A 14481-nucleotide genomic window follows, 5' to 3' on the forward strand; every position below is an offset into this window, starting at 1 on the left:
CGTGATCAAGATAGTTTCACAGCTCCCCACATCACGGTTATAAGCGTTAACGACACCGAAAAACAAGCAGTATGAATATGTATAAAAAAATACGCCCCTCCTATCAGTGCTCCTTCTTCAGCGTCCCTCTCCCTTTCCCCTTTCTCTTCACACGTACATGGCCTTTTCCTCTGTCCTTTGCACAAGCACCAACGGATTATAAATATAGAAATATAAAACTGAAACTAAATAAAAACAGTATTGCATGAAAAAAAAAAAAAAAAACTAATAAAAATAAAAATAAAATAAGAATTAACGTAAATTCATTTCAGTTCATTTTAGTTTTTCAGCTTCGTCACCACAGACAAAAAGGAGACGGCGTGAAACTGAACGTGTTGCAACTGCTTTACAATTAATCCCGTTGTTTTTCACATGCTGTAGAACGAAATACAAACAAACATGATTTACATATTGAAGCAGATCATATGCCATCTAACCAAGCTGTTGAGCTCACGTCTAATGTTAAAATAAAACTGTGAAGCTAAACCTTTCTGAAAAAAGAAACTCAAATGAAATAAAACCAATTGTGAAACCCAAAACTAAAACTTTGCTCCGCATAGTGTTTGCAAATAACATTACTCCAATGGAGGTGCTATAAATAGCAATATGTTAATTTGAAGTCAATGAATATATAATGAAAGGGTCATTTAGAGAAAAAAAAAAAACCTTCAGAGTTATAATGATCATCACACTGGGAGGGGTAAATTACAGCACCAGACCAGCCTTGCATGGTTAGTGTTGCAAACAGATGTTTTACTAACTTGGGAGTGTGAACACACACACACACACACAGGTTTGTGACACTATCTTTGTGGGGACCCGTCATTGACCTAATGCATTCCCTAGCCCCTTACCCTAACCTTAACCATCACAACTAACTGCCTAACCTTAACCCTTACCCTCACCCTAACCATAACCTAATTCTATCCCTAATCCTAAAACCAAGTCTTAACCCTCAAACAGCCCTTTAAAATCATGGGGTCCAGCATTTTGTCCCGACAAGCTGTCCGGACCCCACAAGTATACTGTCTTCCCGGTTTTTGGACCCCAAGAATGTAGTTAAACGAGAACACACACACACACACACAAACACACACACACACACACACACACACACACACCCCTCTGTAAACATGTAACGTGCGACTGAGCCAAACACAACAGACTCAGCTGCTTTTTTTTGACATAAGCCCATTTATTGTTCTTGCTCTGTGTGCAGTGTTACATAAACGTGCAGTGGTGCGAGTCTGTTCACCCGTGTGAAAATGTTCACGACTGCACAGGAAAGATTTATGTCTCGAGCTGAGAAAACATGTGGGTGGGTGAGTTTAAGTAAACCGTGCCAAGACACACAGCCAAGCCAAGTCAAAACTCATCAGAACATTTTCATTTGGCACTGTTATGTACATACAACCTCATGTTATAGTATTTACATACACTCAAACGCACTCTTACGCATACAAACTCCAAAGTCCCTGCCACTTTTACTGTAAGACCGTCACAAGAAAGGCCACAGAGCACCCTGCCTTCTCGCCCCCGACCCCTCCTAACTTTGCTCACTGTCCGATTTCCCTGCGACAGCTCAGGGTCTGCCTCTTCCTGTGGGAACGGGGACGGTGGATTTATGACTCCAGACGCCGTCCTTTTGAGGCTTCTTGAAGTTTCCGCCCGCTCCCAGTGCAGGCAGGGTGGACACAGCCTCACAGGGACTTTATAACCTAGCAGCCAGTCGCACTGTACAGTATGCCCAAATCCACATTAGCCCAAAGTACCGCGAGTGTCCGTATTCCGAAGTTCGAGGCGATCTACTCACGAGTGTAACAAATCTACTTCATCACACGAGAATGCTTTAACCCTCTGAGGTCTAAGGGCATTTTAAGACATCTCTTTAAATTCCCCTGTTAAGGGTATTTGTATATAACCTGATCCCCATGTGTTTCAAATCAAAATGTTCACACAGCAAACTCAGCTCTCTGTAAAGTGAGGCCCAAATTTGATCCAGAGCAACGTGTGAACCGGAAAAAAGTTGAGGTTTCGCTTTTTGAAATTTCTCAAATCTCTTGTGAAAACAAACCTACGCTCAATTGTCCTGGTGCATGAAATGAATTTACAAAAGTCTTGGGTTCTCAAAAGTAGTGTAATATATAAAATGAAATAGTGAATAATTGTCTAAAATGACAAGTTTTTGAATATGGCTTATTGAACACGAGTGTGGACTCGCCGGTGCGTCTTTTGTCCTCAGAGGGTTAGGGCAGTCACCACAGTGCTGACGATACAGAGTTTAACACGGGAAGTCTCCGACTGTGAGGTTTTCATGTGATATTTCAGACTTTTCTCGCTGTCCAAGAAACCAAAACGCAACAATAAACTGAACAAATTAACAAGAGTTTGATTATTGTCCAAAAACGTCTAAAACCCATGAAGGAGCCACACTGTTGCCCTGCAACTATTCCTTATTTTCATTATGGATTAATCCACCAATTATTTTCTTGATTTGGTTAACAAAATGTCTGAAAATAGTAAAGAAAATAAATGCATGTCACAATTTCCTAATGCCCAAGGTGACATCTTCAGATTGTTTGTTTTGTCCGACCAACTGTCCAAATCCCAGTTATTCATTTTACAGTAGAATAGGAAAAGTAGCAAATGACTGCCTCCTGACAATATTTGATGTTTTTGAGAAAAAACTAATGATTATCACATTTTTTTTAAATAGTTGCAGATCAAATGTATGTCAATGTACTAATCAAGTGTTTCAGCTTGACTGTAAACAGTCACTAGAGCTTCGTGTGTGTATTAATCCGTTGCTGAAAATAGTCCCCAACAAACTCACCGTTTCCTCTTATTTAAAGCTGGGGTAGGCAGTTTTTTTGGCGTCATTGGACAAAAATTCCGCAATAACCTTTTTTTTATATTGCATTTTCTAGACAACCGCCTACCCCTGCTGTAAGGAATGTCTGCTAAAAACCACAGCGCCCAGTGGTTCCGTTTAGCAAATTGCTTTTAGAAAAATGAAACTTAATATTTTTTGACACATTTTGAAGATGAGTTTGGGTCTGAGACAACAGACGCGGTAGAGAAGTCTGAAAGTATTACGGGACAACCACATTGTTGGTTTTGGTCTTTTAATTGGATTTGTTAACAACAAAAAAGAAATCTAGAGTAACACCAGCCTGATCCTTTAAGGGTTCAGAGGCTGGGGGGTGAGTTGGTACCCTGCCAGTCAGATGAATTCATCCTTTATTTAGCCAGGAAGGCCCCACTGAGAAACAATAGATCTACTTTCAGGGAGTCCTGGTCGAGAAGGGAGTGCAATTGGAGCATACAATAGCACACACACACACACACACACACACACACACACACACACACACACACACACACACACACACACGCACAGACACGCACACACACACGCGCTCAACATGAAAGAAAATTTAAATCTTTACGAGACTTGACTCTTAATATTCTCTGTGCAAAATGAGGGTAAGAAGTCTATTGCTTAGTAAATGTTAGTAGTACCACGATGTCATCATAGCCACCTTTAGAAATATGTGCTTTTTAATAATCCTGTAAATTTAGGAAAAAAAAAGAAGTATGTTTAGAGTTTATAAAAAATATACAAATATAAGCCAATGTCCTGCCTGCTATGTGCAAAGATTGAATGGTGGTTGGAGTCAGGGTTTGTATGAGAGAGTTCATTTATTTTGTGTAACTGCAGACAAACTCACCGCTAACTCTACCCTCTCTGTCTCTCTCTCTGTCTCTCTCTCTCTCTGTCTCTCTCTCTCTCTCTGTCTTCCTAAACAAGTTGATTCCTCGTTGCTCCTCCACAGACTACCACCGCTGTCAGCCAAACACACAGATGAAGAAAAAAAGAAGTTGCATCACGTCTCTGGGGTAGGCTTGAATCTCCTAAAGAAAAAAAAAAAAAAAAGGCCACAGATTTCCGCCCCCCCCCCCCAACCTTCGGACACAGTCTAGTTCATTTCACTTCTGTTATCAGGTGTGAACCGTGCAGAGGGATGGGGTTGTGTTGAGTCCGCCGTCCACCGGGGATCTGTTTGTCGGACCGGTCCTGCCGCGCCCCGTGCCGAGGGATCAGTGGACCCCCCCGTTGAAGGACTTCCCATACATGTTGAAATCGGTTTCTACAAAATGTGTAGAGACAGGCTGCTTGTACAGAGGGTTGGAGGCCTGAAGGGGTGAGAGATTAAAAAAAATAAACAGAAAGTCACACGATGACGTCTAGGACACAGGCTCTGCTGATATTAGCTTAATACAGATATGATGGTATCAGCATATTTGTTGGGCAATAAGCAATACGAAAATGCAGAAATGCAAAGATGATGTCCTCATTACATAGTTTGTCCTCTAAAGAGCACGGACAAGTTTATTTTTCAACTGTGAAATATCCTATTCGGTACTAATCTTCATATCAGAATAAATTCTTCAATAACCAAATTCAACCTGATCAAAAATGTTTATGTTTATGTTATGCTAACATTTTCAACAGTCTACTAAAGTCCAGACACGCGTCAGTGAATATGATACAGAGTGCAAAACAGAGGCGTCACGGACTCTCATTTGAATTTTCAAAATAAAACACTGTTTTGAGTATTTATTTTTTAGAGCAGGGATCTTCAGAGTCAATGCAGGGGTCCTCCAAATTATTGTTAATTTTTGAAAGTTTTTTTCAAAAGTCTTAACATGAATCCAACATATTTGACCAAATATAACCCGCTGCTTACTGGCCTATAGGTAAGGTAGTCACTAAGACCATCCACAGCTACAGTAAATCCTAAGGATTAACTGTGCCACATGTATGTTTAACATTAAAACATGATTTATGAAATCATGCATAAAATTATTAGTAGCTTAATGTTCTATACAAAAAAAAGTATGTATAAAGGCTTTAGGTCCCCCTACACGTTATTGTAGGCCCAGTTTATTATGCAAATTCAATTTATACAATCTGGCTAGTCCACACAGCATTGCGGGATGGGAGGAAAACGTGCTCTGGTTTATTGGCATTTCTTTAAACCAATCACAATCGTCTTGGGCGGTGCTAAGCGGCGCGAAGAGCCGCGGTGCGGCTGCAAAATAGCCACGGGAAGGAACTTGTTCTGGTGGAACATGTACGTTTAAAGGTTGTTTTAGTAGTGCAACAGAAAACTCAGATTGGACACATAGTCTAGCTAGCTGTCTGGATTTACCCTGCAGAGATCTGAGGAGCAGTTAACCATTAGTCCTCAGAAATCCACCGGAGTTTAAAATTCCAACACAAAGAAAGCAGAAGGTCGGGCCTAAAAGAGTGAAATCCGTTGGAAACAAAGCAATCCCGGAAGTGGAACATCGTGGATATAGACTATGTTCTAGTAGATCAGTCCCTCCAGAAGAACGCGATTATGCGATCGCATAATTCAATGCATAATCAGCCAAAGCCCGCATATTTATGCGGGGGCCGCATTTTTTTAAATACGCCGCACTTTCGCCGCATAAATTGCTGATTTCTGCGCAAAATATGCGGGGCTTGCATGATTTCATAATCCCCGCATTTTCGTTGCAAAAAAGTCACATATATCTCAGCAGAAAGTTGAAAAATGTTGCGTTTACTTCACACAAGAGCAGCCATTTTCCCCTGCTGCCATGGGAACGTTATGAAGTGACGTAATTACGCGACGTGAACATCATCGAAAAGCAGGGTGTTGGGGGAATCACTTTTTTATCAAAGCGCAGTGTTTGCAAATTCCCGCAATTTTTGCAAGTTCCCGCAATTTCAGCGCATGAAATCCCGCATATTCCATCGCATTTTTTAAGAAAACGTGCTGTACAATCAAGGATTTTTGCCCGCAACAATCACAAAAAAACTCAGCATTTTTCTGGAAGGACTGGTAGATACAATAAACTTCCCAAATACAAAGAGGGGGCTCGACCTTACCATCTCGTATCGGGCTCGCGAGCGTGCGCTCTGGAAGCGCGAAAACTCTCTCCGGTCATGAATGGTGATGACCAACTTCCAGGCAGCGAGCAGCACCACCCCCACCAGCAGGATGCTGCCGACCACCGCCAGCAGCACCATCATAGCATCGGGCCCACCGCCGCACTCTGACACGGGAAAAAGGCAAATCAATTCTGATCTAATCGATCGCTGGCGAGTACAGTACTCGCCACCGAGAGTAATGATCAAAAAGAGTTGGAATAAACCATCAATATCCTCTAAAGGTGTTTTTTGTTGTATGGAATCATCATATGTAATCGTTGGTTGTCTAAAAGTTTATTACATTTTGTACTTTGTACTCAAATGCAAAAAAAATAAAACATTTCAGGTTACAAACCACGCAGTAATATCTAAATGTTTGAAAATTTCACATTTTCATTGGAATCCATAGCTGACATTAGGTAAGTGATGCAGAAATGTAGTTATCGGGCGGTGCGCGGTCACGGAAGGCTTGTATCATGTTAGCTTGTATGCCGACAGCGTTGTTGTCATTACTTAGAATTCCTCATGGGGGCGGCAGAAACTACACACTATAGCTTTAAAGGGACAGTTCTGATCTTTTGAAGTGTGGTTGTACGAAGCTACTTCTCCATAGTCAGTGTGTTAGCTCCAGAGATGGCCAGTTTGGAGAAGCAGCACCGACACGGAAGCTAAGCAATGTCCTGCTGTGGACGGGGCCGGCAGCTGAACACATTTTAGACATCAAACAAATCAATATCAGTTTAAGTGTACGCTATAATTAGAATATTTTCACCGCTTTAACTTAACAGCCCTTTATGACGGGGAACTGTCTGTTTCTCCAAACTGGGGCGTACCGCTCTACTGTAGCTAACACACACCGACTATGGAGAAGTAGCTCATACAGCCCCACATCAAAAGATCCGAACTATCCCTTTAAGAGCAAAGACTATAACATTTAAAAGTTGTAGTGGTGGTTGTCACTGCCTGATGTGAGTCGAGTGCAGATGTGAGTCGCGCGTGCGTCACTTTGCGACAAGTAGCCTCCACGATGCTAACGAGAGACTTCTGTAACGTCAATACAGTAAAAATGCACCTACAACGAAGTTGGTTCGCTGCTGGCTACGGGTTAGCAATCAAACACAACAAAGGCTGTCACTTGAACGGCGGTTTGAGCTAACGTTAGCAATCGAACAATCATAGAATGCTAAAACGTTTTTTGAAATGATTTCCATCTTCTGTTATTGTATGTAAAGAGAAAAGTTTATTATTTTATGGACCTCACAAATTTCAGTATGACACGTTATGCCGCGAACCGTTTAAATCTGAGCACGCGGGACTCACATCGGCACTCGACTCACATCGGGCAGTGACAGCGGCGTTTAAGGTTCTTTGATTGTCATTCTAAAAGAACAGGGTTGCACAGCAACATGTACGTTGAAGTCCTGTTATGTTACATAAGACAAATCAAACTAAGCTATTCTTATGGTGGAGGCAGACCTAATTTGTTGTTGTTTGGAGCACTGACCTGGCTCTTTCAGAGCTGTGAGGACGGACTGTCCGCTGGCGTGCTCGGAATACGTGAACTTCATGACACAATCGTTGTCTGTCTTATACAGACAAAGCACAGCGCCGGGCTCCTCCGTTTCTGGGAAGGGAAGGGAAGGCGAGAGGGAAAAGCAGATCAAAACACACTTCAATAGCTGATAAGAATCAATCTTTAGTTGGCTCGGTTAAATCATCTTCAAGTTCATATAAATGGCAGAAAAGGAGATGAGAAAAGGAAAGGAAATAACCTGAAAAAAAAAGCCCCCCAATCAATGTCTTACTTGATTAAAATGAACTTTTACGGACTTGTTTTTAGAAATACTTTGAGCTTCTTTGCTCTTTAATTCCACTTCGGGGAAAATATTCTTCCAACAAAGATCGTTTCGGTAGGAGCTCACTCTCTACTGGTGTTTTGAAGGAAATATTATCGTTTATCATTATTATTATTATTATTATTATTATTATTATCTGCCGAGGTTTAGCTTCAGATTTCGGAACAAAGAGAGAGAAAAGGGGGAAAGATGAAGTGAAACTGAAGAGGAATCCGACTCTTGAGGGGGAAAAAAAACTGAAAACGTTTGTGAACAATCATCACAATTTCTTGACAAATGAGATTGATATTCTGGGTGCTTTTTTTTCTCTCTTTTTCTTTTCTTCAGTCAATCTTCATCACCCAAAAAGATTTAAAAACTCACAGAGGAGGGTGAGGTCACACCGCACCCCCAACCCCCCATCAGCCCCTCCTCCTCTATTTCATGCACCAAGTATCTGGAATGTACATGTGGAGCCTATTAAGGCCAGTCAGATGGCTGAACTAGCAGGGAATGCTATGAAAGACGTCAGATCTGGGCCAGGGCCATGCATGCTGGGCCAACACGGAATGGTCTTAGAATAGTCTCTGTAACTAAACACACAACCGTCAGTCTCCTCTTTCTCCTCCGCGCGGCATCACGGTGCCATGGAGGCCGTAAATCACTGTGCACTTATTAATGCATTCCTAAACCTTTCCCTCCAGGAGGTGACGGACGGTAAAAAAAAAACCCAGATAGAAGCACTTACAGTTAACACGGTCTGCACAGTTAGACCTGTACCTCCAGCTTTTTTAAAAATGACACATGAGCGAGGCAATGCTTTTTTGTTTATTCTCCCTATGGAGAAGGAAGAACAGACGTTAAACTTGAATGGATTGATCTCTTTGAACCAAATGAGGGGTGTGTGGAGTTGTTTCCGTCTGTGTGAAGCGAAGGTGTCCGTGGAGCTGCGAGAGGCCCCAAACCGACTGCCACCTGCCTCGTAATAACGTAAACGTCGGGACACGACCTGACCAGTGGGCGGACTTTCCTTATTAATCACAGGACGTGTGTGAGGTGTTAAACGACAAAAGATGTGAAGCCCCAAACAAGCACAGAGAGCCGGTCTACAGCAGGGGCAGAGCCAGACTTTGTTAACATTTGGGGCTCAGCCCAAACTTAGAGGGTGGGGGGGTTCCCAGGGCCAGTTTATTCCCATTTACGGCAGCTATAGGCTCTATGTTTTAGGGATGGACCAATACTGGCTTTTCAAGGCAGATACTGATACTGATTATTAGTAGTTAATGAAACCGATAACCGATATTTGGAGCCGAAATGGACATACAGTGAAAATGAAAAGTCAAAATTAAGATTTTGGAAAGTTACAAACTCTACCACAAAACTTTGTTTACATGCTTTAAGCAATTATTTATGTAATACATGAGAAACTTTCAACATGACCCCCAGTAACAGAGAGTCAGATAGTGTTGTGTGTGGGGGGGGGACACATGAAGTCAGACTCAGTGGTGAGTGAAACCAGATCAGAGGGACAGACACAGAGCTGGAGCCGCGCTAAAGTAGCACACTTTTTAATTCATTAACTTTATCGGTTATCATGCAAATAAAAACGCAGATACAGATCATCTGCAAACTCTGCCAAAAAAACCTGACTAATAATCGGCCAGGGCCGATAATCGGTCTATCCCTACTATTTTTTAAGACACTTGTGATAACAGAATGCTTATAAATCTGTACATCGTTTGGGAAAAACATGATGAGTTTCCAAGAAAAAAAAAAAAAAAAGAATCATCCTGTAGAGCCGACATCCTGTTGTGTATCTAACTGTTCTCCAACGGTCTTCGTCATTCTGAAACCAGAACAATCAAATCAAATGTTGAGGAAGACAATCCTGCCACCTAAGAAGAGGCAAAACTTGTCTGATGTTGGTATTTTTAAGTACAGCTACATAACGTAGGTAGCGTAGAAATTTGGCATAAGCAGTTTTTCTAATCTTGAAACTTATTTTTGTTACACTATGCTGAAGTAGAGTTCACAGAATGTAATAGAACCTTTTCTCCAATGATATGCCAGTCCGGTCAGAGATACTGAGGGGGAAATGACACTAAGTTGAAGCTATTTTGAAACCATAAAATCAGAACGCAAATTTCGGTTCCTCAATTCAGTTCCATTTAATGTGTCGACTGAAATATTTTCCCACCGTCGTTCCGAAACGGACGTAAAAATCTCACACTTTCTCTGGAGTCTACCGTTAGCTAGCTACCGTAAACGGCTACTTTAAAAATGCCATATTCTCCCCTCTGGGCTCACCAAAATGGACGTAAAAGCATATTAACCATTCACTGCACGTGATCGCTAGTAAACATATTACAGCTTTGATGTCATTTTTCAGGTTTTTCAAGAATCGGTTTAGGAATCGGAATCGTTTTAAAAAGTACCGGTTCGGCATAGGAATCGTAAAAGTCCCAACGGTACCCAACCCTACATCCGCCCCTGGTCTACAGCCATGCGGGCAGCTCTGTGAGGTTGCACTTCGGTACGTATAGGCATGCTAACATCAGCGTGCTGCAGCTTCGCGGCGCTCTTACATTATCAACAACAGGACACGCTTCTTTTACCAGCCGTTTGACAGAGGATTGGTTTCTCATTAAGCGCTTTCGCATCTTGCTCGTGGAATTTGCTGCTCTGTGTGATTCTCCCTGGACACATTATATTACATCTATTTGCTAGATGCTTTTGTCCAACGTGACTTACCATACTGTCCATATCAGATCTATTGGGCATATCATACCGTCAGCTGTTTATTCTGTACATAATGTCTTACTATTAGCATTTCAAAATCTGTTTTAATAGCCTCGTAAACACATAATTTACAAGGAATTTAATTTCGGCTTTTTTGTTGCTCCCAAAGTACGTACAAAGAAATAAACAAGGACAAAAAAGCTGAACAAGGTAAACTAATATTTTAAGCTATGTACAAATATAAGTTTGGATATTAAAAAGTGTATATATACATATACGTATATGTTCATGCTGTATATATATAGTGTTTTCATATTTTCCCCGTTCTGTTTATTCTACATTTTATATTTATTCTAGGGCTGGGCAATATATCCACATTATATCGATATCGTGATATGAGACTAGAGATCGTCTTAGATTTTGAAGAACTGTAATATTGCTACATGGTAAGTTTTGTCTTTTCCTGGTTTTAAAGGCTGTATTACAGTAAAGTGATGTCCTTTTCTGAACTTGTTGTTCCAGCTGTTCTATTATTTGCCTTTACCCACTTAGTCACATTATCATGATTATTTATCTAAAATCTAAATGTGAAGATATTTTGTAAAAGCACCAATTGTCAACCTTACGATATTGTCGCAATAACTACATTGAGGTATTTGGTCAAAAATATTGTGATATCTGACTTTCTACATATCGCCCAGCCCTAATTTATTCTATGTATTACTTTTTCTTTATTTTATGTTTTACTATTGGTTCGTTTCCTTCTGTGGTCAATTCACCACATCCATGGTGAAAAGGCATTTATTAAAAGATCGATTTCGGGATTTTATTCATCGATATCAGATCACTCAAACAAAAACTGATTTTAATTGGAGAACCGATTATTTTAAGGGTAATGAAGGACCAATGTGCAAAGGCTAAATAAGTGTCTGTGACAAATACTGATGCACATTTTAAATGTAATATATTATGGAATAGTCCTCTTAAAGTGTATAGGCAATACAAGTAACATAATTAACTTCCTACAGTATATAATGTAACTGCTCAAATCAAACGGGGTAAATTAATGTGATTTACAGTCACATGTGAGCATGTGACCTATTAAACTATTTTAACTACACTCTCACTTATTATTCTATTGTCAGCGTGTCAATATTTTAAATATGGCTATTCTTGCAATGACAGCATGGTGTTAGACCGGTATTAGAGTTTGTAGCCATTACATCAGACGTGTTAAATGTGTCACATGTCACCCACAACTGATCTCACTGGACCATGTACTGTACTTTGGCAGAGCTCCCCAATAACAGCATGAAAAGTCTAATAAAAAGTGACAGTGGAAGGAAGATGTAATGTGAAAAGTGAAACTGTTGCAGATGCAACAGATGTGAATACCTCCAGCCAGCTGGTCTGTGTGCATGTGTAAGAATGTCTGTGTCTCTGTGTGTGTGTGTGTGTGTGTGTGTGTGTGTGTGTGTGTGTGTGTGTGTGTGTGTGCGCATGTGTGTGTGTGCGTGTGTTTACTCACTGAGGGTCTCCACAGTGATGATTTCATCCTTGCACAGGCGCTGGCAGGTCTGGTTGTCTGCAAGCCGTCCGGAGTTGAAAAGCCGGCACTCGATACACTCCCTGAAGCAGAGAAGAGCGAGTTTACTGGAAAAGCCGAGTACAACTTGTACTCAAATCTTTTTTTTTTTTTTTTTTAAAGGCATCTTTTATCTTTAACCATTAGCTAGAACGCACCCAGAGAGCACAAATCTACACCAGGCCCTCACATTCTACTACATTTGTTATTCAAATGCGGTTTGTTGTTTTATTACCCCCTGGGTACGTCAGCTGTCTATAATGCCCCCCAGCGCTGCTTTAAAACACCAGAAGTTTCTCTGCAACAAACTGTCAGCAGCTGGACAGTGGGTGAACCGTGCGGGATGCCAAAAAAACAAATAAACTGCAGCCAGTGATTTTAATTGCTGATTTTTTACCTGCTTCAGTTAACGATGCCGGAGAGAAGTCACTTCAGGTTTCTGCGACATTTAACAGCGGCAAGTTTGTCTAACGCTGCATCTAAAATTCATTATTTTGTTCACGGTGGAGATAAAGAGAAGCTGTCCAACTTCTGTGCGCAGTCACACCCCTCTCCTCTTGGATGTTATACACTCAGTTGCCAATTTATTAGATACACCTAGATAAAACTAATGCAGTCTTGCAATAAATCCTCCCTTCATGAAGGTTATACAGCTGTCTTTTTTCGATATCCTGCTAACTAAACACAAAGTAAAACATAACCCCCACGATGGAGATAACAGACTATAAATCATGACAAATGCACAGGCACGTACTGCTGTACATTTCTCGTGTTATTTGTGTGAGATTTTTAGCTGCGGCTTAGCTTCATTTCCTCTTGCAAATATGATGTAACTGGTCGTACAATGGTTGACATGATACAGTGATGACCCGTCTCTAAACTCAAGTCTGGTCAGGGGGGTCAAAGGTTGTTCCATAAAGATGGCCATTGCATTGGGAAAGTGGAGCCATGTGTACGTCAGGAGGGCCTGTTGAGAGGACACAGCAGTTATTCTGTCCTCACAGGAGACCGTTCTCTTTACTAGACGTCTGACAGGCATTTAACCCCGACCTCAAAGAGCCTGAGCCGCGACCCCGAGAGATGCTGAAGTTCAAATGGCGGGGCAACGGCTTCATTTCTCAGGGTCACAAATGGAATGAGAGTTATCTGAACTACTCCACTTAGATAAGTCCATAAGTGAGGGAGTTATGTGAGGGCTTTGACTAGTTTTATTGTTCTGATGTTTAGGATGGTTTGACCTCTTCCCCCCGGTTGGCTGACTGCATCTCATCATACATCATAGTAGATTCCTGAGGGAACATTGTTTAAAATGTTCCACTTTTTTCTTTTTCTTTTACAGCTTCCTCCACTCGTCTCCATCGGTGGTGTGAGGTGCTCATTACAGTGCGGCTTGACTCTACCTTTTAGTGCCACAGGCATCGGGGCAGGTGGGACATTTCTCACAGGTATCTCCGAAGGCTCCTGGCTCAGTGCACTGACAGCGGCCGCACACACAGCTGCCTCGCCCGCTGCACATCTGCCCGTCGTCTGCGATGCAGGACGACGTCTCTGTGGAGCAGTTACAGTTGTCGCCAATGTAACCGGCGTGGCATTTACACTCCCCGCAGTGACATTCTCCGTGACCTGGGCGACAAGAGAAGAACAAAGAGGAAGTCAGCAGTGGTCACTCTACAGTTATACTGCAAACCTGTTTAAAACGAGATAGATCTGATACTGTGAGTCCATCCAGAAACACTTAACTACTGTAAATACTTTCATATTCACACTTTGTGTGACTTCTAGAGCCCGACCGATATATCAGCGGGCCGATATTATCGGCTGATATTAGGCATTTTCCAAACTACCGGTATCGGCATTTATAATGGCTGATAAATGAATATTTAAAAAATGTAATAAAAACGGACAAAACGCCCTCCAAGCAAGTTCTGAGTGTTGGCGTCGCATAGTTTGTCCACCAGAGGGCGCTCTACAATGCCCATGTTGGCAACACTCATGTTTAACCCTTTAAGTTTCATATCTTAAGTTTGCATTTTTATACATTTTATTTATCAGAACTTTAATATATTTTGATGTTCCTCTGTTCTGTTGTGACAATAAAACCAACAAGTTTATTTTTAAACTGCATTATCATATTATTTTAGTGAGGACTCATACATAACTACAAATAACGAATGTTAGGGAAATCTGTATATGTTTTGTTTATATATATATATATATATATATAAAAAAGTATATTATGCAAAGTGGCAGTGTCAAAGTGATGAGTTCAAAAGGGGATTTATTTTAAGGGACAAAAACCA

The 14481-nt window shown here is 41.2% G+C and overlaps 1 protein-coding gene across 1 annotated transcript in view; it reads right to left on the minus strand.

The window, feature by feature from the left end:
• Positions 1–1213: 1213 nt before the first annotated feature.
• Positions 1214–14481, minus strand: part of itgb5 (integrin, beta 5) — a 70839-nt gene continuing 57571 nt past the window's right edge. The window contains exons 12-16 of the mRNA XM_039817930.1: positions 13582–13804; positions 12125–12225; positions 7527–7646; positions 5981–6147; positions 1214–4236 (exon numbers count right to left, since the gene is read on the minus strand). Coding sequence (XP_039673864.1) covers positions 4141–4236; positions 5981–6147; positions 7527–7646; positions 12125–12225; positions 13582–13804 — 707 coding nt within the window. The 3' untranslated portion in view covers positions 1214–4140. The remainder of the gene's footprint in view (positions 4237–5980; positions 6148–7526; positions 7647–12124; positions 12226–13581; positions 13805–14481) is intronic.

The sequence above is a fragment of the Perca fluviatilis genome, chromosome 12 (assembly GCF_010015445.1).
Source record: "Perca fluviatilis chromosome 12, GENO_Pfluv_1.0, whole genome shotgun sequence".
Classification (NCBI taxonomy): Eukaryota; Metazoa; Chordata; class Actinopteri; order Perciformes; family Percidae; genus Perca; species Perca fluviatilis.